Source organism: Pleurodeles waltl, chromosome 3_1, assembly GCF_031143425.1.
Source record: "Pleurodeles waltl isolate 20211129_DDA chromosome 3_1, aPleWal1.hap1.20221129, whole genome shotgun sequence".
In the NCBI taxonomy this organism is placed as follows: Eukaryota; Metazoa; Chordata; class Amphibia; order Caudata; family Salamandridae; genus Pleurodeles; species Pleurodeles waltl.
The window spans coordinates 2,002,650,083-2,002,677,899 of NC_090440.1; the positions used below are offsets into that span (position 1 = coordinate 2,002,650,083).

Here is a 27,817-nt window from a genome sequence, read left to right on the forward strand (position 1 = left end):
TAAAATCACTGAGAAAGATTGTCCCGTTTACTCCTTTTTGAACTGCAGAAGTTGGTAATTGTTGTTCTGGCGTAATCCAGACTTGATTATTGGAATGCAATTTACATGGGCACCCAACAACGGATTTTGAATAAACTGCAGATTCTCCTAAATACAGCTGCCTGCCCCTTAATGAGAGTTTAAATCAGCCTCCAATGCCCTTTCACAGCTTCTTTGGCTTCCCATTAAGAATCAAATTGCCTTCAAGGCATTATGCACTGCCCACAAATAGCGCCATAATACAGGCCCTGAATACCTGAAAACATAACTCAAGTGGTACACCCACTGTTAAGCCCTTCCTTCCACTACATCAAGAACAGTTCTAACCCCTCTCATTAACAGAGCTTCTTGGGCTGGTTGTAGTGTCATCTTCACCACCTGTAAACTCTGGAACAAAATGCCCAGGCATCTACGGGATCAGACAAACTACCTCTGCTGTAAAACACAACTCAAAACCTGGCTCTTCACATCTCTGCCACTCGATTAGCTGAATATTTTTCTAGCAGACAACAGTGCTGACACCTTTGGGCAATCGCAGACTTTATAAACACTATCAATATCATTCTTCAAACCCTGAGTCTCAAAGACCTCGCTGACATCCTGAACACCCTCAATGCCACCAGCTGTTAACATTATATCTTATCCTCGTCCATCATCAAAGCCCTCTCTGAAGAAGCTCACTCTCGCCTCCTTACTCACTATAGTTAATTACTCCCTCACTTATCTTCTCAAAGATCTCAAGATAGATGAGAAACTCCCAGTCTTGAAGGAGTCCACCCTAGACCCTGATGATCTAACCAACTACTGACCCATCACCCAGCTACACTTCATCGGCAAAATCAATGAAAAAAACAATTTATGAATACATTAAAATAACATACACACTAAACCATCTCTTACATGACTGTCAATGTGGTTTCAGATCAAGTCATAGCACAAAGACAGCTATGTTGCAAATCAAAGATGATGACCTGACGATAGATAAGATTGACCCAGTCTCCTGATACTGCAGAACCTCAGAGCTGCATTTGACATTGTCAACTACCCAAACCTAGCTCAGTGACATGAACCTTGATGGATTTTAAATTCCAACTTTCACCCAATGCCAAGTCACTTGAATTCACTAATCTCATGCTCAAAGAACTCTCCTATTGGCCAGTCCGCCCTCGATACATATGCAGAGAAAACAGGACATGGACCTGAAGGCGTTTATCATTTGACTGTGGAAAACTGTCATCAGAAGTGGGCATTCGAATTGGTGTCATCTGAGTCCAGTTGTGGCACATGTTTTTTTTTGGACAATTGACAATATATGCATTTCACAAAAAAATGAAGCAGAATCATTGATTATTGAATAAAAAAAAAATGAACTAAAACTAGTACGCACTGTCGGACGTAATGAGAGCTTCTAAAGAAAATGCGGCCGGGTGAATATGTTCCCAGCAGCATTGCATTACGACCAGAACACCTCGTGCTGCTCGACGAGATACATAAGAAATCATCTAACTGGACAACTAGAAGCGTCACTAGGATTTTTCCCGCCACTAAATGCCCACAAAAAAACAACAATTGTGGCAGTAAATGTAAAAAGGCCGAAAGCACTGTGAGTGACTGTGTCACTGCGTTCGTCAAAAGTGATTGATGGGCAACCGCAGCTGTCATCTGCGGTGGGAGATGACGAACCGCAGCGCCCACTACAAGGCCTACAGCACAGAAATGTCTTGAAACAGGCCTGGTCTTACCTGCTCGGGGTCCGGGCCCTGGGGGCTACTCAGGGAGGTGTTCAGGGCAGCGACTGCCAGGGCCGGAGAGCCCCCTGCCGTCTCCACATGGCCGGCCGCCTGGGCTGCTGGAAACCCTTCGTCGCTCTCAGACAGGCCTTTGTCCTGGAGCATTTCCTGCAAGAAAGAAGCGCAAATGGTTAGGCCCCAATCCAAGGAACAAAATGTTCCATGTTTCTAAAGTTTAGTGTTGTTTTCGGACATCTATCTACAAGACAAGATTTTGTCATTCTGAAGCATAGAAACCAAAATAGCAACGGAAACTTAAATCCTGACTTATACTGTAACAACAAAACCCACACCTGTCAGCAACCCACCCGATTCAGGTAGGAGACTTCAATTTCTTTACACAAAGAAATAGCTTTATTTTAGGTTATCTCCTTAAAACTGCATCCGTTTCAATGGAAGTCAATGGGAAAAAAATCCACCGAATTTGCCTCCTTATTCGTGTCATATCTCGTCAAACTTTATTTGAAATGGAACTAGACTCTTTACCCATCTCTTTTGATTGACTGGCTTCTATGCTTCCATTGCTTGTTTTTCAAGCACTACATTTATCTTGTGGGGCAATCGCACCTTTACAGAGTACAGTTGTTTTCCAGCTGCCTCCCTCCTGTACTTCTGTACTCTTGCACTCTGTGCGTGTGCCTCCCAAATGGACCGGCTGGAAGCATAATAAGCTTTTATGAAACGGTGCAGGGGCGGCTCCTTCACTAAGGCGGAGGAGCATCGCCCCACTGGATTTTCCAAAAAGGAAAAAATAAAATGATGATAACGTACACTAAGTTATAGTGGGCGGTGCTGGACTGGAGGGAGGGGGCCGGAGGATGGCTATGTGCACACAAAGTGCGTGTGTATGTTTGGCCAACCGTATTCGGCCGGCCAAAAAGACATGCACACTTTGCATGATCTCTACCTGGCTGTATAGCACAGCCGGGAAGAGAACATGCCCAGGCTCCCATTCCCAGTCTGAGCGGTGAAGCAGGCCTCTCAGACCAATCACGACGCTGCTTCTGATTGGCTGGGAGCCTGTGCAGCCGAGAAGTGGAAGAGGACGGAGGGTAGACAAACGCATCTCCCCTCACAGGTGTTTTTTCAGTTTTTTTTAATGTTTTTTTTTTTTTAAATGCCCCCACGTCTCTTCGCACCCTGCCCTCCGCCACCCCTGTTCAGTGGCAACCGCCACTGAAACGGAGACAAAAACATATTTTCCGGCAATGTTATCAAGTCTGTTTTGAACAAAACGTGACCTACATAACACTATGTTGTTCAGCGTCTCAATCCTGGAGCAGAAGTGTACCACACAGATGTCAGACAGAAGGGGCTGTGCACTGTGCTCCACTGGTCTTGGATGATTTCCATAAACTGGAAACCACGTCATACCTAGCTACAGAGAAGACACATCAGCAACCCTGAGAACATGTTTAGACTGTTCTCCACTTAAGTTGATCCCTATTACTAGACTTCACGATATAAAACTGGAGATGCAAAGGCTGTGGAGTGGCGGAATGAGTTTATAAGATTCCGCCCAGAAATGGTTGAAGCAATACAGTAAACTTACCCAAGAAGTCTTGGGACAGAAACAGGTGGGTAACAGTACTAAGAAAACAAGGTCAAATCTGCAGGAAGTGAGAGGCTGCAGAATAGTTAAGCATTTTACTAAAAGATTCTCCATTAGATTGAGATCTGTGAGCAAGAGACATGGGCCAGATATATCATGCATTTTGGCAATTGCAAACGGCCCAACGGCCTGTTTGCGATCACAAGAATGCATTTTGGTATGTATAAATCCCAATTTGCAATTTAGTAATTGTTACCGAATCGCAAATTGGAATTGCGACTACATACCGATTCGGTATTAGAAAGGGGTGTGTCAAGGGCATCCCTTCCAAATACCGAATCGCAGAGGTAGGTAGGAATGTTTTGTGACAGAAAGGCTGTCGCAAAACATTAGCATTTTATCACCTACTTCAACCAGGTGGTAACCCATTTGCAAACGGGAAGGGGTCCCCAAGAGACCCCCTCCCCTTTGTGAATGAATGCAAAAACATTTTTTAAGAGCAGGCCACTGCCTACTGTTAAAAAATGAAAAGAAAACGTTTCATTTTTCTTTTTTAAACGCATCAGTTTTCCTTTAAGGAAAACGTGCTACATTAAAAAAAAAAAAGCTTGCTTTATTTAAAAGCAATCACAGACATGGGGGTCTGCTGAGCCCAGCAGCCCACCATCCCTGTGATTGTAGCCATTCATAATGGGTCGCAATTTGCCCCCTACCTCATGAATAATAATGAGGTAGGTTGATTTGCGAGCTGTTGGGAAAATGAAACTCCTGGAGTTTCATACATTCGAATAACGATTACCTAATTGCGATTTGCAGAAAATCACAGTTAGGTAATCGCTATTAGGAAAAATGATACACCTCGTCCATGGTGTTCCAGAGGCTGCATGCTAAAAAATAGAAACTTTTCCCTCCCCAACTAGCTCTCTTTATTTTAGAGACAGCCACCAAACTGGTAGTGCTTGACCTTAATTTACGAGAGAGTACATGCCAACAAAAGATTTTCTGGAAGTAAGAGAGGTCTTCGCCATGCACAGCCTGATGGCCCATACAGAGGTCCTTAAATTTCACTCGTTCACTAATTGGCAACCAATGCAGGTCCTGCAAAACTTTAGATATAGAATTATATTTGGGTATTTAAGCAGCAAACAAGCAGCCAGATTTTGAAGGGATTGGAATTTTAACTGAAATCGTTTTTGGATCCCTAAACCGAGTGCATTGCAATAGTCTATCCTACATAGTACTAAAGCTACGATGAAATGTTTGCATTTCCAAAGGGATAAACTGAAACACTTTCCTTAGTACTCTGAGAACAGGAAGATGTAATCTGATTTATCTGATTGGAAAAACAGAGCTGTCCCTTGAACAACACTTCTAAGCTTTTGACTTTCTGCACCGGACATGGAAGATGTCTGATGTTAGAGGGCCACCAAGACATGTTCCAAGCAAGATATCGGAGTCAAATAAGATGACCTCTGTCTTTTCTGGGTTTAGTTTTATACAAATTACCTTGCATCCAAAAGAGCAATGTTACCCAGACTGCTACTTAATTTACTGGCTACTTCAGCAACATCCGATGAAATAGACACCACTATTTGTGTCATCTGCATGGGCCACAGCCACAAAGCTGTAGGACCTGATAAGTTTAGCCAAAGGAGTGACATAAATGTTAAATAATGTGGGGGACAATGATGAGCCCTGAGGCACACCACAGGGTAGAAAGAAAGGATTCAAAACAAAATCTCCAAAAGCGACCCTTTGTTCTCTACCTGAGAGAAAAGAACTGAGAATGGTGGGGGCAGCGCCCCCAATGCTGATACTTTGTAGCCGGTTGACAAGCAAAGAATTGTTCACCGTGCCAAATACAGCAGTGTTTGAGGAAAATCAGCGCAGCCCTGCCTCCTGAGTCCACCTGCCTACTAATGTCTTCAGTGGCCACTACTAATGCAGATTCCGTGCTGTGTAGCGGCCTGAATCCATGTTGGGAAGGATCAAGGATATCATGGGTATCTAAGAATGATATAAGATCTTCATTGAGCGCCTTCTACAGAATTTCAGCAGGTAAAGGTAGTCTGGATATAGGATGATAGCTTTTAGATGCCCAGTTCCATGCTTCTGGAAATTGACTTATAGACAATACCCTATTGAGAAGTGCAGTGAGTTGCCTAGTGACTGCCTTGGAGACCCTATGTAAAACAAAAGGTAGACAGCGGTCAGCTGGGGAACCTGATTTATTTGTCTGAAGAAATCTGATGGTTCTATCCTCAGTTAAAGATGTAAAGTTGTCCAGCACACTCTGAATAACTCCACCCTCCTCCCATAGTTTCTGAGGTGGTGACAAGAAGGAAGAAATATTGCTCAAGCTATTAATCTTACAGTTTAAGGAGGATTCTTCATAGACATTATTCACCTTTTCCTGAAAGAACTTGGTCAATTCATTACAAAATATTTGAGCATGAACAAACAGTTGCATATTATTGCAATTACCTCTAGAAGTAACTGTATTAAATATTACTTTAGTTTAATATTTAGCTGCAAACTGTAAAATATATAAATGTCTCCAAGGTAATCAATTCTTTATATTTTTCAATAGCCAATTTATTTTTAATGTTTTCCTCATTGAAATAGGCAATTCTCCACCTCCGTTCTTGAGCTCTGCATTTTTATCTTAAGTGTTTTCAATTCCGCTGTGTACCAAGGAGCAGAGGGATTTTTCCTAAAGCTTTTTAAGATTAGTTCAGGTGCTAACTTCTTGGCCGTATTATCTAACCAACTTGTGAAGTTAGCTGTGGCCTCTTTGATATTACAATTAAGGTTGGGCTGTTATTAATCAACAGCTCCTCGAATCCCATCTTTTTTCCGCCAACAACGAGTTTTAATGACTTTGGGCGAATTGTAATAACCACGGTTCCCAGTGGGAACTGTGAGATTAAAGAAGACTGCCTTGTGATCAGTCCAGATTAGAGGGATAACTTTGTTAAAACAAAGCACAGTCTTATTTGTGAAAATGCCATCCATCATGTGGTTATCAATATGAACTAGTTGAGAGACTATCTGATGCAAGCAAAAGTACAGAGATAACCACTAAGGTGCTCCGTATTCGTACTGTCACTCAGCTCCAAATTAAAATTAAAATCCCCTAGGAGAGTGAAGTTAGACAATTCAACACTGGACTCCATAAATGTCCAAACGGATGATATAAAGCAGGCTTTATGGCCAGGTGGGCAATAAAGTAAAGAACCATTAAAAACAGCGGTGTTGTTACATTTAAAAGTAAATAACAAGGCTTCACTATCTAAATGTGTAATGGAACTAAAAGTTTCCTTAATATAGCTATGATAAACCACTGCCACTCCCCTCCACCCCATTTATCTTACTCTATAAACATCATACCCTTCTGGAATCGCGATTCTCAAATCAGAGTCTGACGAAGAGTCCGTCCAGGTTATACCAAATGAAGACAAAAGGACCCCAAAGTCTGCAAAATTCAAACTTATACCTTGTTCGATCTTGTTTGTCAGTTTGTTTCAATGGGTTCTTGATATGGTAGGGAGGGAATGTATGCTTTCAACAAAGTTGGGTTGTTGGAGTAGGTGGGGAGGGGCATGAGAGATGTATACAATGGTATACTGCAGCTACACTTACTGCTATGGCCCACAAAGAGTGGCGACAGATGAGAAAAGTGGTGCCCGCTCAGGCCTCTAGAAATCCTTCCACATAGAGTTCAGGAGGCGCGACTCTCCAAGACTTAAATGCACACAGTGATATTTCTACCTCAGAATATCAAAAGGATAAATGATGCTTGCATAGCCAGACAAGTCTTTGCTTACATAAACCAACATCATGTAGTGGTGAACCTCCTACAGGCGCGCATGTTGTCTCTTATTCAGCACATGCTCACATGGCCGGGGGTAGCATTGGTGATACGTAAGTGGATCCTATTGTGCACTTACAAGTAAATAAGAAGGTAGATATTTCATATTAAGTGGACTTTGCCTTGGAAAATATGTGACTATTGTCTCTGTCTATGGGCCCAATACAGATAACTCTGAATTCTTTATGGAGTTGTGGGGGCGGGTCAGGGCCATGGCGCCATAGATTGGGGAGGAAAATGTATAGTGATATTGGACACACTACTTGATAGATCCAGGACCACTAGATGACCAGACCCATGAGCAGCCCACCAGTACATGACATCAGCCGAGATAATGATTTGGTTAATGTGTGGAGACTCCGCTATAAAGATGCCACTGAAGGCATGTGCACTACCTTCACACCCAATATGTGGTCCTGAACAGACTACTGGCTAAGTTTTAGGGATCTCTGCCTGAGTGTCATGTGGTTGGAACACTTGCAGAGAACACTCTCTGTTCATGGCCTGGTGCACATGGAACAGACTGCAGACAGGAGCGGGCAAGGGCGTTCTTGTGGAGGCTCCCACCAGGGGTAAACTGAGACATACAATTTAAAGAAGACATCTGCACTGCTATTGCAAATATTTTACTCTGATCTCCCAAACAGTGACCTCTGTTAGTACCCTGTGGGAAGCCTTTAAAGTTATTATGCAGAGGGGCCTGCATATCAGCACAGCTCTGCATCTTAAATTCCCTGCACATTCACTCAACCAACTTGGAGTCTGATATCTGTACACTAGAACTACACCATTTTACTACAGGGTGATGCAGCAATGTTAGTGGACATAAAAAAAGAAACTCATTTAATATATTGGGATGGCAGACAGGAAGCTTCAATATCTGAGCCAGAACCTATGGGGAGGGTGACAGACATGGTAATTCCTTGGCTAGGCTCCTCTAGAAGTCTAGAACTAGCAGGTACATAACTCAGAATTGTAAAAGAACAGGTAGATACCCATGATAACACAGATTATATTACCCAGACGTTTATTCGCTTCTATAATACTCTATACCAATCCACAGCGAACCCAACTGTGGAACATAAAAATTTCTATTTTAACTCCATACAGCTCCTTTGGCTAGATGACGCACATAGGCAATATCTTGATGTCCCGCTCATAGTTGAGGTTAGCGAATAGGTGATCTGTACCCTGTTGTGTTATAAAGCACCTGGGACGGAGGGTCTGCCACTCTCCTTCTACAAGAAATATGAGCATGTGCTAGTCCCCCCCACCTACCTGCAGCATATGAGGAGGCCTTCCGACTTAGCGGACTTCCACCCTCGCTACAGATCCTACGGTGCACCTCCATATAAATAATGAGGTCACTGTCCCAATTCCCAATCTCGAGATGTTCTAGAGAGGCCGGTCTGTCCCTGTCTATGCTATTATTTGTGATAGCCATGGATCTCTAGGCCACCGGCTTGTGCCAACACTACTCAAACTGTGGACTCAACTTCACCTCCAGATGCTGGATAATCTCTATGTATACAACTGATATAACGCTTTATACATGAGACCCAAAAATAAACCTCTCACCAATACTTTTAAAACTAATTCGCTATGGAGGCCTGTTTGGGATTATGATAAACTGGTCCAAGTCAATTATATTTCCTATTAGAAATTGGGTCTCTAGTTGGCAGTGGCTTGCGCCCTGTCCAAGTAGGGACCTCACTCTAGTCCGGGTAAGGGAGTCACACAGCTAAAATAACCTCTGCTCACTCCCTTGGTAGCTTGGCTCAAGCAGTTAGGCTTATATCAGAGGCAATGTACAAAATATTTGTACACACACACACACACACACACACACAGAGTAACAGTGAAAACACCACAAAAGTACTCCACACCAGTTTAGAAAAATAGCCAATATTTGTGTGCGTAACCAAAATGACAAAAATCTAACATACAAAAGTAAAGATACAAATATTCAAAGATTAAATCCTAGTATAGCACTTAAAAACACAATAGCTACAACTAAGATTATCACAGCGTCTTGACGGAGTCGCTTCCAACAGTCCGACGCCACACTAAGGGAGTCGCACAGACCCCAGGTACAGTACCTTGGAAAATTATGAGGAAACAAAGACATTGCACAGAGTTGGGGAGGTGCGGCGTCCCTGGAGTCGGTGCGGCATTGGTTCTTTACTGCTTCAGGGGAGGTGAGGCGGCAGTTCCTTACTGCTAGGCAGGGGAGGTGAGGCTTTGGTCACTTACTGTTGCAGGGGAAGTGGTGTGGCGTTGGTGGTGAGCCAATGGTACCTCCTGACAAAACAGGGGTCGATAAATCCAGCAGTTCAAGATGCAAGGCGTAGACCTTGGTGTGTTGCGATCACACTACAGGGCCACAGTTGTTGTGAGAGTCGTGACTTACACTGTGGTTGGTCTTTGGAGGTGCTGCAGCAGCGTTGGGCTTGTGTTGCAGGTCGCTGTTGTTGTATTCAGCAGGGACCATGGCTCCCATGCAGTCGGTGGTGCAGAGTTGGAGAGCGGCACCGGTTCCGAAGTCGCTCTGGAGTTGATGTGCTTACTTTCTTCTTGGTTGCACCAGAGCTCACTTCCAAGGGCCCATGATGTGGATTTGGCATCACATGGCAAGCCAGGACTCCCAGCATGAGAGCCCAGGCACTGGCAGATGAAGTCTTTGATGTCCCTGAAATCTTCTTAACAGGAGGCAAGCTCAGTTCAAGCCCTTGGAGAACCTTTGGAAGCAGAATGTAGAAAGCTAAGCCCAGTCCTTTCACTCCCAGGACAGAAGCAGCAAGCAGCAGGTCAGCACAACAAAGTAACAGGCAAAGTGGTAGTAACTCCTACAGCATCCAGCTCTTCTTCCTGGCAGAATTTCCTCAGTCCAGAAGGATTCGAACTATGTGGTGTCAGGGGTCCAGTACTTATACCCATTTATGTCTTTGAAGTAGGCAAACTTCAAAGAGAAGTCTATGTAGTGTGTAAGATCCTGCTTTTCCCTGCCCTGGCCCCACACACACTCCAGGGGGTTGGCGACTGCTCTGTGTGAGTATAGGCCCAGCCCTGTTCAGGTTCATGTGTCAGCTCCTCCCACCACTCGAGCTCAGGAAGACCCATCAGCCTGGTGATGAGCCATCAGGAAAAGCAGAGCTCACCTCAGCTCCCTCTGTGCAACTGTCCAGAGTGAATGGCCAAACAGCCCAACTGTCATCCTGACCCAGGCGTGTATTCCGCAGACAGGCAGAAAGGCAGAAAGGCACAGAATGGTTAAGCAAGAAAATGCTCACTTTCTAAAAGTGGCATTTTCAAACTTACAGTTCAAAGTCCAACTTCACCAAAAGATGTACTTTTAAGTTGTGAATTCAGAGACCCCGAACTCCTTATCTCTGTCTGCTCCCGAAGGACAATTACACTTAAAAGAAATTTCAAGGCAATCCCCATGTTACACTTTTGACCCTGCAATAGTGAAAAAACAATTTAGTAGTATTTCGCTATCAGGACAAGTAAAGCAAACCAGTACATGTCCTACATTTTAAATACACTGCACCCTGCCCCTGAGGCTGCCCTGGGCCTACTTGAGCGGTGACTTACATGCAGTATAAGAGAAGGTTTGGGCCTGGCAAGTGGGTGCACTTGCCAGGTCGAAATGGCAGTTTATAACTGCACTCACAAACACTGCAAAGGGAGGTCTGGGCCATGGTTAAAAGGCTACTGAGCGGGTGGCACAATCAGTGCTGCAGGCCCACTAGTAGCATTTGATTTATAGGCCCTGGGCACACCTGGTATGCCATACTAGGGACTTAGTTAATCAAATATGCCCATCATGGATAAAACAATCAACAATACATTTTAGACAGAGAGCATATGCACTTTAGTATTGGTTAGCAGTGGTAAAGTGCCCAGAGACCTAAAGCAACAAAAACAGGTCAGAACGAACTAGGAGGAACAACGCAAAAGGTTTGGGGATAACCCTACAAAAAGGGCCAGGTCCAACATTCCCCCTGACACAGGCTACACGTAGGGTCACCCCCGGGACTCAACTGGTCTGGACAGACTCAGTTGTTAAATATCTGGGTATATGGATTAGTAGAGATTTGAATGAGATATTGTGTGAAAACTATGGGAAAACACTACATGGGTAGAAGAGAGAGTGCAGCTCTGGAATAAACTGCCTTTGTCTACGGCAGGTAGGATTGTGATTACCAAAAATGATAATCCTCCCCAAATTCTTATACCTCTTTGTAATGTACCCCTTCCACTCAGCAGATATTTCTTAATGTGATTCAGATCACTAGTTTGCAACCTGGCATGGGCAGCAAACAACCCAGAGTTACATGGGAACTACTCACGCTGTTGTTTGAACGGGGTGGGCTATGTGCACCTGATATGGAGTTATACTACCACTTTGCCCAAGCCCAATTTGTGTATTTCTGGCTTCATCCCACACCATTTCAGCCATGTGCCACTGTTGGGTCAGACAACATTGCGTCCTGCCCACTGATGACCACGGCGTGCTTACTTATAAGATAATTTTGGTTTGCGGTGGACATGATGAACTATACAATCTTGGCATGGCATCTCCTTAGACGGTGAGCAACCCTAAAGGTTATCTAGGCTAGTTCGATTTCTACCACACAGAACCTTGGCTTACCACTGACGCTGGGTTACGGGGTATGCACCCAATTACAACTGTTGGAAATGACGATGATGCGGCAGCTATTCCCCGGGGGCACCTTTATATCCACGCAAGACATAAGAGCAGATCCGAATAGCACTCCACTAGATGCATTTCTGATCTACAGACTCCATGCCACGTGCTGAGAGACGTTTCAAATGGTCCCTGATACCCCCGGAGTTACACTCCCTTGAAAACATGTTGAATATGTCCTCCTCAGTGCAACTTTTTACCTGGTTGTAACTTATACGCCACAATGCAAGATAAAGCACCATTTTATAAACCAAGGGCTCGCGATCTCTGGCAGAGAGACCTAAACATGGACCTTACAGGGGAACAATTAGTATATTGCTGCACTACGACCTTTAGCCATCATCGAACTACCGCTTACGGCTGATACATCTTAAATATCTACATAGAATGTCTAGCACTCCCACTTGTTGTCCACACTATGGCGATACCTGATGTGGATTTTCTGCACTTGGCATGGCGCTGCTGCAAAGTGGCGGCATTCTGGACCTCGGTGTTAGACACTATAGAAACTATCACAGACTTCGGCTAAGTAGGACCCGGCTAGTGGCAATACGACGTTACGTCAAAGATATCCTGGAAGGTATCCGATGGCTGATGGCCCTACTCGTCATTTTAAGAGACAAATTACTATGCATTGAGGAAGATGACCTGCTCCTTTGACAAAGTGCTGAGTACGGGATGTGGTGTATTGCCAGGAACAGCTTAATAATAATTGGGACCATAAGCCCCCTATGTTACAACCCAAAGACAACATGGTGCTGATGTGTTAACTACCTGTCCCTCGGGGAACCCCTGAACTGTATGGGACCCCAGACTGGTGCTGCTGTAGAGTCCGAGCGGTAACTGAAGGGTTCATTGATGCATACATGATTGATACAGAAAGCATCTTCGAAGTAGGGGGCTTCCCGCATCAGCGGACCACTGCACAGCATCACTACACCTTCTGGGAGCCTATCAGAATGTGGGGGAGGGGTCCTAGGCGCTCCCAGAGGAATGTAGTGTTACATCCAAAAACCTACTAATCGTCTTGACCATAACCTGTTACTATGATGTGCGCCGACTACATGCGCTATTTTGAAATTCTGCTGCCAAATGGGAAGTTAGTCTGTTTGTATCTTTATTAACCAATAAAAACGCGAATAAGAAAAATGACGGAGGTTTACATGGACATTATGCTCTGCTAATAACATAGAACCTCATTCTGACAAGCTCCATTAGTTGAATGGTTTGATTATGAAATCATGTGTGCAAGGATTTAACTTGGAGATGGGAGCCTCCACCTATGTATGTTAGTGGGTAATAGAAGACTCATACAAAGTAAAAACACAAAGTACAAAGAAAGTATGGAAAATAATCGTCAGTATCCACTATATGTAACTATAGACAAATTATAAACTGTTTTTCCTATGTGCTACTCACCAAAGTTGCCAAAAGAACAACTAAATTACTTATTCATACAATTTAAAAAAAATAAGGATACATCTCATGTGAGCATCTAAATGGAGGGTCCCTGGTCACCTTTTAAATATCTCCCAAACTTCTCATCATCAGTGTGTTCCAGATAAAAGTTGGATACTAGCCACAAGAGACTGAGGCAGAAAAAACGGCAAATAGAAATACTTTTTTTTCTTTTTCATTTGTTGTTTGTTCCACGTTGACCACCTCACCAGTTGTTTAAACTTGTGGGTGATTACCGACCCCCCCGGTTGCATTTATGCATACTTGATTTCATTAGGGTTACTATTTATTAGTTTTTAAACTCATACAAAGTAGACCTAACATAAGTATTGACATTGTCCCCACTTAAACTAATGTAACTTTTGTGTGCATTTGTCTCATAAAGTAGGCATTTCAAATGGTAAAACCCTGCACACACAGTGTCTAAAATGTAGAAAAACCACACGTGAATCCCAGTGGAATATAAGGTAACCTAAATATGCTATGTCGTCCATACAAGCCCCTTGGTACCCCACAATCAAAAATCCAAAACAGATTGGCCCAGTTCTGCAAATTAGACTGGGACTAGAGATCATGGAAATTCCAATGAGTATACTTTGGAGTCGGAGAGCTAGATAGGTTGGCACGGTGGCATAAACAAATTAGAAGTGCCCTCCCTAGCAAGGGATGGGTGTAAGTAAGATTCGCCTGAGTCATTTTTTGACTATTAATAACTTTCTTTGTTTTTTCCCAGGTGTGTTGCAGGGGGTGCTGCGCTCTTCTTTTGGGGGATATTGAGGCACCTGTCTCCTGACTCTATCTGGTGACCCTTGCCTTCTATGGGACTGGAAGTGGTGATCTGGCAGCGAGAAGGCAGGCTGCCCAGGACTGACATGAGAATGGCTGATCAAGGCAGGTACAGTAACTAAATCACAAAATGTTGATGCAGGTGTTTTTCACAAACATTAGTAGTTTTTGTGGCATCATCAGTGTCTGATGAAAAGATGAGTTTAAAACTTTTTTTCTGTACATAATTTTGCTTGTAATAAAGACGACCCAATTTGCACCCAAACATGTTTTTTTTTAAAAGGAAAGCAAGTAGACCACAACCATCATACACTGACATAGCAACAGAAGGGATTTCACAGCATTAAACAATATTCCTCCCCTGCCTCCAGGCGTCACTAATCATGGAATATAAATTGGAGGGATTCTCTGTAGTCCTTCCATTTCCCCAGCTTTTTGCTCATATTCGCGTACAGCCTCGACCTTCATATATCACTTTCTCAGCCAACATGCACCAGTCCATGTCCCGCTTCCAGTCCCCTAATTGTGGTGCTTGCGCCACACCCCCTAGGCACGCAGTGATGTGTTTGGTAATTGGTAGTCCCAAGGTGATCAAATTCCTCTCCATATGGTTTAGATCTGTTACATCCCAGATGTTTAATAGATACCAATTAGCAGAGACCTCCATGCTAGTCCCACATAGATTGTTCATACAGGCAACCACTGACTCCCAAAAGTGTTGCATCGCCTGGCAGCTCCATATGATGTGGAAGAAGGTCCCCACCTGGCTGCATTGTGTATGTCAGGTTGCATTAGTCGTGGTACATTTTTACCATGGTGGCACATGCAAAATAAGACTATAAGAATAAGAAAATAAGAATTTGTAGTCGCACTAGGCGAAACCCAAACTTAATGGCCACCTCCGTTGGGGATGCCAGGGCTTAAAGCCACTCATCATCCTCCAAATCTGAATTGTTGTGATTTGTTAGATGTAGGAAGACCAACAGCCTATAAAATGCATTGTTGTGAATCACCACACATTTAAATAAGAGATTAAAACCCTACTTTTCTTCCAATTCTCTGAGTACCAAGAATTAACCATGAAAATGCATTAGGTGACAAGAATCAAATAATTATGTGCAGGGGTGTAGTTTGGTCAGTAAGACGGGGTTGGGATGAGTTTCAGATTTTCAAAACAATCCCTCTGACATATCATGGCAAAATACATACATGACAAGTAGGGCACGAGGAAGCTTAAGGAGCAGTGGAAAGGGAGAGCAACGGGGATTGTTTGGGGGTACTTAAAACATAATATTTTGTAAATTAGCCATTTTTTAAAGAATGTTGAGAGAGAGAGTGTGTATGTGTGTGTTTTTGTCTGTGTGCGCATTTAAAAATCCCAGGTGAAATCTAAAAGCCACCTCATCATACCTGACTGAATGCGCCAGTACTCAATTAACTATTTACTAGAGAATACATTTAAGAGGTGGCTGTAAAACCCCAAACACCCCACCCCTCCGAAGGCTGCTTATGTGATAAATCCTGTTGCCTCCAATGATCCATCCTTTTCTAGACTCCTCACATCACCCCATCCCTGGTGTCAGCACATGGTTGCCAGGTGCATCACCAATAACAAATCAAACAAAATGTACCAACACCTGCATCTACCCTCATCCTCGTGGGCGTTCTGGGAGCCGCCCACGTGTGTCGAAAGCCTCGTTCGCGGCAAATTCCACACAATAACTGCACGTCGTGGCTGGTGGTTTAACAGAATATATACATTTTGCTCGACGCTTTTAATTGTCCCAATCGCTTATCGACTATATGCTCAAACATGTTCAAACGGAAACGAGAGAAAAAAAACAAAGATTGGCGCTCGCGTGGTCCACGGGCAGATTAATATTTGGAGGTTGCCATGGGTTATAAAAATCCTACTTGACTTCCGACCCCTGCTGTTAAAATTGGTCGGCGTCCGTTAATATGTTTTTTTGCTATGTCTCTTATTTTTGCTTTTCAGATTTTTTGTTTTTTTTTGGCATTGGAAGTCCAGAGTCTCGCAAACAGAAAACACGCTTTCGCCGTGTGCCTAAACTGGCATGCAAACACCTTAAAAGTTAGCCATCGTATGTGTTTTTCCAATCGTGTTATAAGGCTTCTATTGCAGCTTTTTCCATCACACATTTTTCAATCTAAACTATTCTGATCTCACTAAAATTAATCTCAATTCAGGACAATGTGTACACATTTTTCTCTGCGTGCATGCTTTGGAATCCCAAAACCTCTTTTAAAAATAATCGTCGGGTAATCTCTTTGTCCCATTCTGTGCATTTATGCTTGCTATATTAAATAATGCATCGCTGTGGACACATTTTGACAAGCCCAATCCCGAATAAAAAATTGTGCGTCGTCAAGCCACACTATGTAGCACGAGCTGATACACACATTCCAGGTTCCATGTGCCTATGCTGTTCGTTTTTGCCAAGCTTAGGTTGGCAGGGCGACGGCCGCACCGGACTAAAATAGCTCCAGCAGCCTCTTTGACGCTCGGGCCGCAGCCGAGAAGTTTCCAAGAAACCATTCTGAATCAGTGGCGTAACAAAGGCCCCTGCAGCCCCAGCGGTGCTGGCCGAGCCCCAGGGGCCCCCATCCGCACAGAACCCTGGCCTAAGAGCTCATGAAAGAGTTCGGAGGGCCCCCCCTCTGAAAAGTAACAGAATTATGAAGGTCCAGGTGAGCTTTAGAAACTATTTATTTCAGTAAGAAATAATACAACCAGCATGGTGGCACAGGGAGCTGCAACTGTCAGCCTTCAAAGTTATGCATTCTACCCACCATTTCTTCTACACTCCATCCAACTTCACAATCACCCTGAGCTGCTTTCCCCAGCACTCCACCCTTGACAGGAGCCAGGCCCAACACATCTTCCCCTTATTCAATAACAATAAACAGAATACTGTACATAAAGAATGAACTCCTAATATCCACATTGTAACATTTTACTATCTATAAATTCTAGAAAATTTTAAATAGAACACAGTTCATATGTACCCCACTATAGATGTGACTTCATTGAATGTATTCTCACAACCACAACCGGTCTCCTCCTTTCCCTTGATAATCTTGTGCACATTAGGTCCTGGCCATTCAACCCACATGGTTTTTCCCACTTATCTGCATTCTCCATTTCTGGTTTTGCCTCTACTCTTTTTTTGTATAGCCAATCTTTCTTTATTCCACCATTTTCCATCATCCATTCTATCTACACACATTCTCACACACACCACTTTCTTGAGATTACAAAACGGAGAATTTCCTTTAGTAATTATTACTGGTAACCTGACACGAACTCAATCTCCTTCCTTAATTTCTATGCATCTTCCCTTTTTCACAACCACATACTTATTTTGTGCATTCACTCAACTCTTTTCCACATTCATTTTGTTTTCTTCTGACACCCTTAAATCATTCATCCAAGGACGAACTAATGTGTTCGCCGCCTCCCTTCTCTTGACTAAAGCAGATGGTGACATTACCATAACTGCATTTGGGGTTGTTCGTAATGCCCACATCAACTCTTCCAATTCATTTTTCCATTCTAACCCATTTACTAATGACAGTTGTACATTATCCTTAATCACTCGGTTGCACCTTTCCACCAGTCCATTGATCCTTGGATGGTATACAGAGGTAGTTACATGCTTCACTCCCCAACTGTTCATAAATTCACTAAAATCCTTTGATATGAATTGCACCCCACTATCTGTCACAATTTCAGATGGAGCACCTTCCTGCATGAACAAGTCATGCAACAATTTAATTACCTCCTTAGTGTTTACATTCTTGACAAAGTTTACTTCCAGCCAATGTGAATAATAATCCATCAATACAATTCCAAATCTGTGACTTTTGCTCAGCATATCCTTGGGTCGGATAATGTTCCTACCTAACTTAACCCATGGCTTCTCTGGCACTGGTACTGCTTCCGCTTGACTAGGCACTCTTACTTGGGACTTGTCACTCAAGGCACATGATACATATTCCCTTACCCAATGTTCTGGCACTCTATCCACAACTGCCCACCAAAATGCCTCCCCTATTCTCCTTTTTATTGCACTCATTCCCACCTACCCTTCATGAGCCAAATTCAACACCTTAGTTCTCATCACTTGTGGCACCACTAGTAAATTTGCTCATCTCAAAATACCTCCAGTCCAACTTAATTCCTCAAAAATTTCCTTGTACACCTTCACAACTTTATCCACCTTTCCCTTGGACCATTCTCTACTTAACAACCCTATCAATCCTTGTAACACTTTATCCTGTTTCACTGCTTCCTTCCACTCTTCTTCCTGTATGCATTCCTTTTCATCTACCATTGTACATGCCAACACACTGAAACCATCACTCCTTTCATATTCTGTACCTGCGTTCATGGGAAAATGTGACAAGCAGTACGCAAAAATACTTTTCGCTCCAGGAATATACTCCAACTTAAATTGACATTTGTGCAACCTATAATGCCATTTGGCAATCCTATGAGTCACTTTAAAAGCACCCTTCATAGATAACAGATTGGCCAATGGTTTGTGGTCCATCTGTAAAATGAACTCTGTGTCCCACAGGTACTTCCTGAAACAATTCACTCCCCACCAGCACGCCAGAGCTTCCTGCTTTATGACTGAATATGTAGTTTCAGCTCCCCCTTAACGCTCTTGATGCAAACACCACCACTGCATATTTGCTACCTCTGGATTGCATCAAAAGTGCTCCTAATCCATACTGACTTGCATCTGTCACTACTATACTCTGATCCCGGGTGTCAAATGGTTTCAAGGGAATAGCCTCCGCTACTTCACACTTTATCGAACTGAATTCTTCACCCTTCTTTTTCGTCCACTCAAACCTGGCATTATTCTTTAGTGACATCTGCATCTCTTTCGTCCGTTGTGCATACCTCAGTATAAAACGTGCATAGAATTCTAACATCCCAAAAAATGATCTCAGTTGATCCATTTTCTGGGGTGCCGGAAATTCCTTGATGGCCTTTACCAAAGTCCCCTTTGGTTTCACACTGTTCTCAGATAACTTGTATCCTAAGTAATCCACACTTGTCAAACCAAAATGACACTTGCTTGCTTCCAATGTGACTCCTTTTTCCTTCAGAATCATCAAAACCACTGCTAAAGTTTTATCATGTTCCCATTGATTGATTCCCCAAACCAGTATATCATCTTGGAAGCATCTTACTCTTTCAACACCTTTAAACATGGCTTCCATCACTCTTTGGAACACCAATGAGGCCAAAACCAAACCAAATGGCATGCATTTAAATCTGTATGCCTCAATTGGTGTGACAAAGGACATTAGAGGACGCAAATCTCTATGCAACACTATTTGATGGTAAGCTGATGACAAATCGAGCGTTGTAAGCACCTTTGCTCCTGGTCAACATTTCTGTAATGTTACGTAGGGGATGCCTATCAACCCACATCCTTTCATTCAGATCTCTCACATCCTTAACGTCACATTGGACTTTTTTGCTAAAACCACAAGAGATAGCCATTCAGAACCTTCTATGGTTCTATTATGTTTTGATCACAGAACCTTTGCAGTTCTTTTTTTAATGCTTCTATCATAGCAATTGATACATGTCTAGGTTTATGAACTACAGGCTCCACTCCTGATTTCAATTGTATATGATGATTGAAACCTTTTATTCTTCCCAAAATATTGCTAAATATCTCTGGAAAAGTTTCTGTCCAAACACAACCCTGGACCAACACTATACCCTCTACACCCTTACGTAACATCAGTTGTTCATGACTATTTGGATCTAGAACAATTTCCAGCTTTTTCTGGTTTAACTATCCCAACAAAGTTGCCTCTGCACGTGCCACATACACTGTACCTTCTATTTGCCTTTGAAGCTTATTTTTTCATCAAACTCACCCACTACCTCAATGGGCTTTGTCACCATATGCAACTGGTTTCACCTTAGACTTCCTTAGCTGAACATTCTGTATCTTACTCCATTCATCTGCATTCATCAATGTAAACAGAGAACCAGAATCTGCCATCATGTCATAATTGATCCCATTGATCCTGAATGAAAAACAAAGGTTTCTTAACAGAAACTTCAGTCAAAGTTGCTACCTCTTCCTCCCTTAATTGGTTACATTCTTCTCCTTTTCTTCAACTATGAATACCACACTGTCCTCATCTGAGTAACTTTTACTTTTTTTCTACGCAGCCTTCCACAACATTAACTGCTCCAACACTTTCTGTTCTTTTAATCCAATTTCCTTTGCACACCTTCATAAAATGGGCTCTTTTCTTATATTTACTGCACCACTTATCAACTGCTGGACACATTTGAGAATTTCCTAAATGTCTTTTACTACCACAACAATAACATTCAGTTGGTTTCCTTTTATTTTCACTGGGTACTATTGGCTTTCTTTCCTTTTCCTTGGTACTATATTGAGACTGCAAACTCTGTACTTCACCCTTCACACTCATTTGCTCCATGAACATTGTTGTCGTTTCAATACCACTTGCGATTTCTATAGCCTTTTCAAGTGTGACATTCTCTATGGTTAATAATTTTTCTTGAATTTTTTTACTATTGGACTTCTCTCCTACTTGGTCTCGAATTACCTCATCTTTGAATGTTTTAAAATCACATGTGGAAGCAAATATTCTAAGATCACTAACACAGTTTTCTATAGTTTCTCCAGGCATTTGCTGGCCCCTGTAAAACTTATGCCTTTCCATTATGACATTCCTTTTCTTTTTGAAACGTTCATCCAGTGCTTTCATGGACAACTTATATTAATCTATTTCACCCCCCCTCACCTGCAACAGGTACTCGTGGTAGATTCTTTAGAATTTTCCTATCCCCCATTCCCAAGAAATGTCTCAACAATGCAAATTTCTTCTTTTGGGTGAACACTTCACCCTCAATGACATCTAAATATGCTTCAAAAACTTCTTGCCATTGATCCCACTCCACAGGAGGTAACCCTGGAGATGCTAAAAATGGAACTGGTGTCATAACTGATTGCTGCATTTTTGCATGATATCTTATACTTTAATTAAACCATGACAATATGAATGTCCTAAAATCCAGATTAAAATAGTGCCTCAAATGGATTCTTGAGGTGTTTGAAAATTGGACGGCGTCCGTTAATATGTTTTTTTGCTATGTCTCTTATTTATACATGTTATTGGCACTAATGTCAAAAAATGACCTGTAGTGGCATGATTAATTTTACTGGTGTGCGAATCACAATAATCTGCACTGGACAGACTGTCACAAAGTGTACGAATCCCTGTTGCCTTAGAACATGTAAAGCAATAAGTCACTATGATGATTTATGCTGGTGTGCAAATCACCGTAGTTCGCACTAGAATGTATTGTCAAGGCGTGCGAATCACCGTTTAATTCAGATTTTAAATTGTGCCTCTTCAAAATGTGCGCATTACTGTCTATAACTAGTGGTAAAATGGTGTGCGCATCACCGAAATGCGCTTATCTCTTGAAGTGCTTTCTCACTATAGCCATATAATGGGAGGGACACTGAAATATTCACCTAATGTGCATGTGTAGAGAGCGACGTGCTTCTCTAGTGTCGACATGGGCTCCACTCAACATCTAGGCATTGCTATGGTGATGAAGCTGCACCACAGTGAACTATGTAGAGCTGGCGTGCAGGCCCTCGCACCTGACTCTGCCAACATCACGCGCTGAACCATGCACAACTACTTTTGCAATTAGAGCAAGAGAGCTGTCCAATATCTTAATTTGTTCTCTTAGGCACGCCCTCCTTGGAATGCTGCTCCACTTTCCGCTGAATTCCGGAAGACGACGAACCCGCAGGATTCTCAGCACCTGGGATCCTCCAGAATTGGGTCAAATGAAAGATGGGTGCAGATGATACAATGATTGCCACCCTGCTAGTTGGAGAGCGCGGTTCGCCAATCGTCATCAAATGAAAAGTAACAGAATTATCAAAGCCCAGGTGAGCTTTAGAAACTCTTTAGTTCATTAAGAAATAATACAACCAGCAGAGAGGCACAAGAAGTGGCAACTGTCAGCATTCAAAGTTATACATTCTACCCACCACCCTTTCCTGCATTCCATCCTAGAGAGGAGCCAAGCCCAACACCCTCCTTGTACTTTGCAGGGGGTGGAGCTCAAGTTTTGTTACACTGCTGTGCTGAATGAGCCTACCCTTGGCGACGCTGGCGTGCTTGCCTTTGTGGGGCAGCTGCGGACGTGTGGAAGCCTAAAGGGATGGAAAAGGTAAGCTTGTGTGTCCTAGGTCGTCAGTGGCAACATTTGCCCATACACTTATTTTAAGTGTAGAAGAGAACGCATGCTTGGCTGGTATTTTGATGCCCCTGCTGATATAAATATAGTAAAATCACCCAAAGTGCACGCTATACACATACATAACACAATTATATAAGTAATACTTTAAACAGTAAATGTAAGAAGAAAACATGTTAAAATGTTTAATGACAATACAAATACATTGTCCTGGAGTTAGTCATTGCGTGTGTGCCTCATTTATTGCCTGTGTGTGTACAACAAATGTTTTGCACTACCCTCTGATAAGCCTAACTGCTCAACCACACTACCACAAAAGAGAGCATTAGTATTATCTACTTTAGCCTCTGTTAAGCCTCTGGGAACCCCCTGTCCTCTGTGCACACTATATCTTATTTTGATATAGCATATACAGGGCCAGCTTCCTCCAGCCACCCATCCTTGAACCCTAAAAATGCATCTCCACCCTAAGCAACAGCCATCCCTGAACACCAAAACCTCCATCCACCCTAAACACCACCCATCCCTGAACCATAAAATCCCTGCCACACTTAGATGCCACCCATCCCTGAACACTAAAAGCTCCTCACCACTCCAAAGCACCATCCATCTCCGATCCCTAAAACCCCTTTTCATCTCTAATTGCCACCATCCCTAAACCCTAAAACCACTCTTCGCCCCTAAACATCACCCATCCCACTGCCAAAACCACTCTGTACTTAATATATGCTCCCTTTAAGAAAATATGATGTAATGACTCCTGATGTAAAAGTTTCCTTGATGTAAAAACACTGAGGTAAGTGTAGGACAAAGTAAAAACACTGATGTTAAGGTAGCATATCCTGTACACTAACCCCCTCACCTTGCCCATGGAGGGAAGTGACACCCTCCTCTTTTGTCTTGCTCACGGACAAGGGGTAAAATGTCCATTTGGCCAAATGCAGGGGGTGATCTAGAAAACTGCCCTAATCTTGCCCAAGGGCTAAAGGGGGGGTTAAAAAATAAGGCCTGCCTTGCTATGGTACGCACACTCCTGCGGGCTGTGGAGGAGTGTTCCACTGCCACCCAGTGGGTAACAGGGTGTAGAATGGCTACCAGTTGACCACCTCCATGCCTTACAGCATTGTGAGGGCCACAGAGGTGCAGGAAAAACCTCAGGAAAACAATTGGGAGAGTTTAATATAAACACACAAGGGTGGATTTAGAGGCCTCCATCCCTGTTGTGCCCAAAGGTGGGGGGACACCACTAGTACAGTGATCATTACCAATACTGAAATAAAATGAGTTATTAGTTTGGGATGACATGAATCCTTTCCAAGTAATAAGTCCAAACTCTTGTCAGGTACGGCACACAAGTTCAGTAAATAAACCCAGGCTCCACTTCTGGTAGCTACAGCACAGAAAAGACAAGCTTAACTTGACTATTAAAGGAAAGGTGTAAAGTAAGTAGCAGTGCCAACACAAATAAAAAGTCAAAATACAAAACAATATAAACCTCTCAACCTATTTTTAAAAATAGAAACATTTCATTGGGACCCCCATCCCTTCTGAGCTCTGGGAGGTGACCCAAGTAGCATTCAGAAGAAGGAGAGCCGCTCTCCGAATGGATGAAGTGGAACTGGAAACTGTTGAGGGAAACCCCACTTTGGGAGGGCTGTCTCAGGTATCTTTGCTGGAGGGTTTCAGTGGATGGGATTCCATTGGCATCTCAAGAATAGGTAATGTCTGTGTGGGTCATATGAAATCCTTTCAGGAACTTCAAGTGGAATTTCAAAAACTGACGTCACAGTTTTACTGCTATCTGCAACTCCACCACGCCCTACACACTTACCAGCAAATGTTGGAGGACAATCCAGAATATACCCTCCCGGAAAACAAGATCCTTATGGGCCCCTTAGGTAAAAGCAGGGTATCGCAAATCTACAAATCCCTGGTCATACACTCGCCTAGGCAGTGCTTGAAATGGAAAAACAGAAGTGCACATACTCTGTACTACAGTACCTGCTTGTTTCTGAGAAGTGCTGGTACTCTCTAATTAAAAGTATTACGTTTTTCTTGAGAAGTGGAGGTACTCTCCCTCTCAAAATAAAAAAGTGCTGGTACTCAGTACCGGACAGTACCGGCCCATTTAAGGCACTGCGCCTACATCTCAGGACTCCCTGAAGGCCAAGTGGGCGACCTGGGTGGGAGAACTGGACGAGGCGGAGTGGAGAGATGCCTGTATGGCCACTGAATGCTAGCCATTTCTGCCAGACTCTGCCTTGTGTAATTTAAATACTTGCATCAGGCCTTACCGAATGTGGAGTGCGGGCATCACTGACTCACCCACATGTCACAGGTGTAAAGACCCAATGGGGATTTTTTCCAAGTTGTCTGAAAACGCCTGGTGATATATGTCTACTGGATCCCTGTCATTAACGTTTTTTCTGTCATAACAAGCATAGAACTTGAAGCAAACCCAAGAGTTGCTTTACTTGGTATTCTTGATGACGTATGCGGGTCCCGAGGAGACAGGCCACTGATGGGCATGTTAGTCGCCAAAAGAGAGATTGACCCGAGGCATGGACTGGTGCGGTAAGCTTGAAGAAACGATTTATGAGGCACAGGGGTGTCTCCGCAAATACCAACGTGTTTGGAAGAAATGGTGGGATTATTAGGGTCTCGGAACCTAGTAAAAGTCTAGAATTATCACACTGGACAATATGGGGAAGATCTTATTGATTTGGACCTGAGCACGGGGTTGGATATGGATCAACCTGTTATAATGATAGAAATGTGCAAAGCAAATGTTTTGTTCTTCAAATGCTAATAAAATATATCTATTTAAAAATAGAAACATTTGAATGTTAAAAATTACACATAATGGTTGAAATCCACGAAAGGTAACTGGAGATATGAATCTTTAAAGTTCATATGTCTGCACCCACCAATAAATAATATACATTCATACACCCACAATCAAAAGTCCACCTAGCCACCATCATACACCCACCCAGCATTTTGTATGTTTGAACAAGAACCTTAGAAATACACTGAAAACAACACAGTTAAAGTTGAACTATGATAGTAAATAAAAACCCAAAACACTGAAAACTTGCAAGTTATTTTTATGATCACAATCCATAACTTGCAGAACCGAGAAATAAAGCATAACATGAACACCAGATGCCAGAATTTCTACATTTTTTCCAAAGATTTCTTAATTTGTTATAAAGCTAACAATAACTTCACATCGGCTTTTGTGTTTTTTAAAATGTTTTTGTTTTTTATCATATGCCACGTGCAATAGTTGCCTTGGCAGCCAGCCCCCACTGCACATATCCCTCACCCATGCACAATGCATGTTGGTTATAGGAAAAGGCCTGCATATAACCCTCCTGCAGGCGGTCAACGCTTCTGTGCATGGGATTCGGCCAATGCATAGAGGTGTTGGCCAAAAAACACTTGGCCTTCAGCCAGACTCAGTGCACATACCTCAGTGGAAAACAAACACATTCTGCACACAGACTTCGGCCATGCGCAGCAGGAGTTGGTTGAAGGCGGCCATGCCCTGCCATAAACCTGCAGCATACATCTAACCCCCACTGTTCAAGGCCTCTGGCTGTGTGCTGCAGGGCCCCATCCTGCCATGGGCAGCCAACCAAAGCTGTGCACAGCGGCGGTTGGTTGTAGAGACTGGACTGTGGGCAGGCCCTACTCTCAATCCGCGGTGTGCAGCCAACCCCTGTTTGTCCAGCCTAGCACAGTCATAGTACACACATGGACATTTTTTAGAATTTGCAAATCCTGTGCTGGAATAGCAATTCCTGAGGCCCTTTGTGGGTCCGTGGTCTCAGGGAGGGTCCAGGGCTAGCATATCCGGTATATGGATTGTTATTTCTGCAATAAAAATACATTTTTTATACAGTTTCCTTTGAGGCCCCCTCCCACATAGGCAGGGGGCCAGACAGGGTTGGTTCACTGTGCCCCCTTCTACTTATACTCCTTTTCTTTTTGTTTTTCCCCGCACATTGCTTGTTGCAGTGCTTGTTGCACCATTTTGGGTATCAATCGAACGCTTTCTGTGACAAGCAGACAACCAGATTGTGGTGTCATGAATCCACAGCTGGATTAGCATATCCCCAATAGATCGCAGGATAAAAGCTCCCTAGTCCAATGGTGTACCTTTTTGTAAATAAATTTATGAGGATCTGCATATCACTGGTACAGATATCTCTAAAATTAAACCTCTTCATGCTTAGCCCAAAACACATTGTAAACAACAATTTCCTGAAAAATTCTCGAGAACTACTGAACAGGTTTATACCAAATCAAGCAAAGGCACTTTGTTCAGTAAAGTTTGATTTACATGGCAACTCTGTATAGAGGCGCAAAGAATCCTATGGGAGTTAAAATGGGAAATGTAACTTTTGGAACCAAAAGTGCTTAATTTGAGGCAGTGGTTGTAAGTAGGACCTGCTAGCACTTATTTTTGGGGCCCAGCAATTACTTTTCCTCTCCAGACTTTCACTCAGATCAAGAGAGAGAAAAACACTTCAGAAGAAAAAAAGAGAAAGCGAAAGATGGAAAAACAGTGATAAGGGATCAAGCAGGGATGAAAATGAAAGTGAAGGAGTGAAATATTGTGGCAGGGAGTGCCTAGCTGTGGTTTACAGATGTGTGAGGTGGATTCCAGTCTACACAGCCTTGATATTCATCATTCCTAATATTCGTAGCGTCGGCCGACGTCTGAGCAAAACTTTGGGCAACAGCACTTACTATTTTACAGATTAAGCACTGAAGACCACCCTATTTTTGAGGCCCCCACTTGACAAATCTGCACAGAACTTGCCATGAAGAAACCTAAAGTAGGCATACTTCTTTAAAACATTGTGTGCAGCTTTGTTGAATGGCCTTAAAGTTAGTAAGGAAAAATGCCTTTTCAGTATTACATAACTATGGAACATAAGCGCGACAACAGCCTCTGTAAAACACACACACACACACACACAAAAATGCATTTAGGTTCTTTTATTGCACAAAAAGCAGTAAACCCATATTTCACAGAAAATCATGAAATATGAGACATACTTCAGTTTTCTGTGAAGTGTGGCTTCCATCATCATAATGACATCTCTCAAAACATTCTGCAGAGCGTTACCAATGTTATGGGCAATAGGAGTATGTGGTAAGATTATCTAAATTGTGTGGCAAAAAGGCAAATTATGTGGGGCATTTTCTTGCAATATAATTTTCGTCCATTTGTTTAAGAAACGACATTTTTGTGAAATCTGCAAATTTTGCAAGTTATATGGCAAAT

At 42.9% G+C, this 27,817-nt stretch overlaps 1 protein-coding gene across 4 annotated transcripts in view; it reads right to left on the reverse strand.

The window, feature by feature from the left end:
• TBX4 (T-box transcription factor 4) overlaps window positions 1-27,817 on the reverse strand; it is a 373,100-nt gene that overhangs the window by 243,254 nt on the left and 102,029 nt on the right. For all 4 annotated transcript variants that reach the window (XM_069226451.1, XM_069226447.1, XM_069226450.1 and 1 more), the window contains exon 2: window positions 1,782-1,937. In XM_069226451.1, the coding sequence (XP_069082552.1) occupies window positions 1,782-1,934 (153 nt within the window). In that variant the 5' untranslated portion in view covers window positions 1,935-1,937. The remainder of the gene's footprint in view (window positions 1-1,781; window positions 1,938-27,817) is intronic.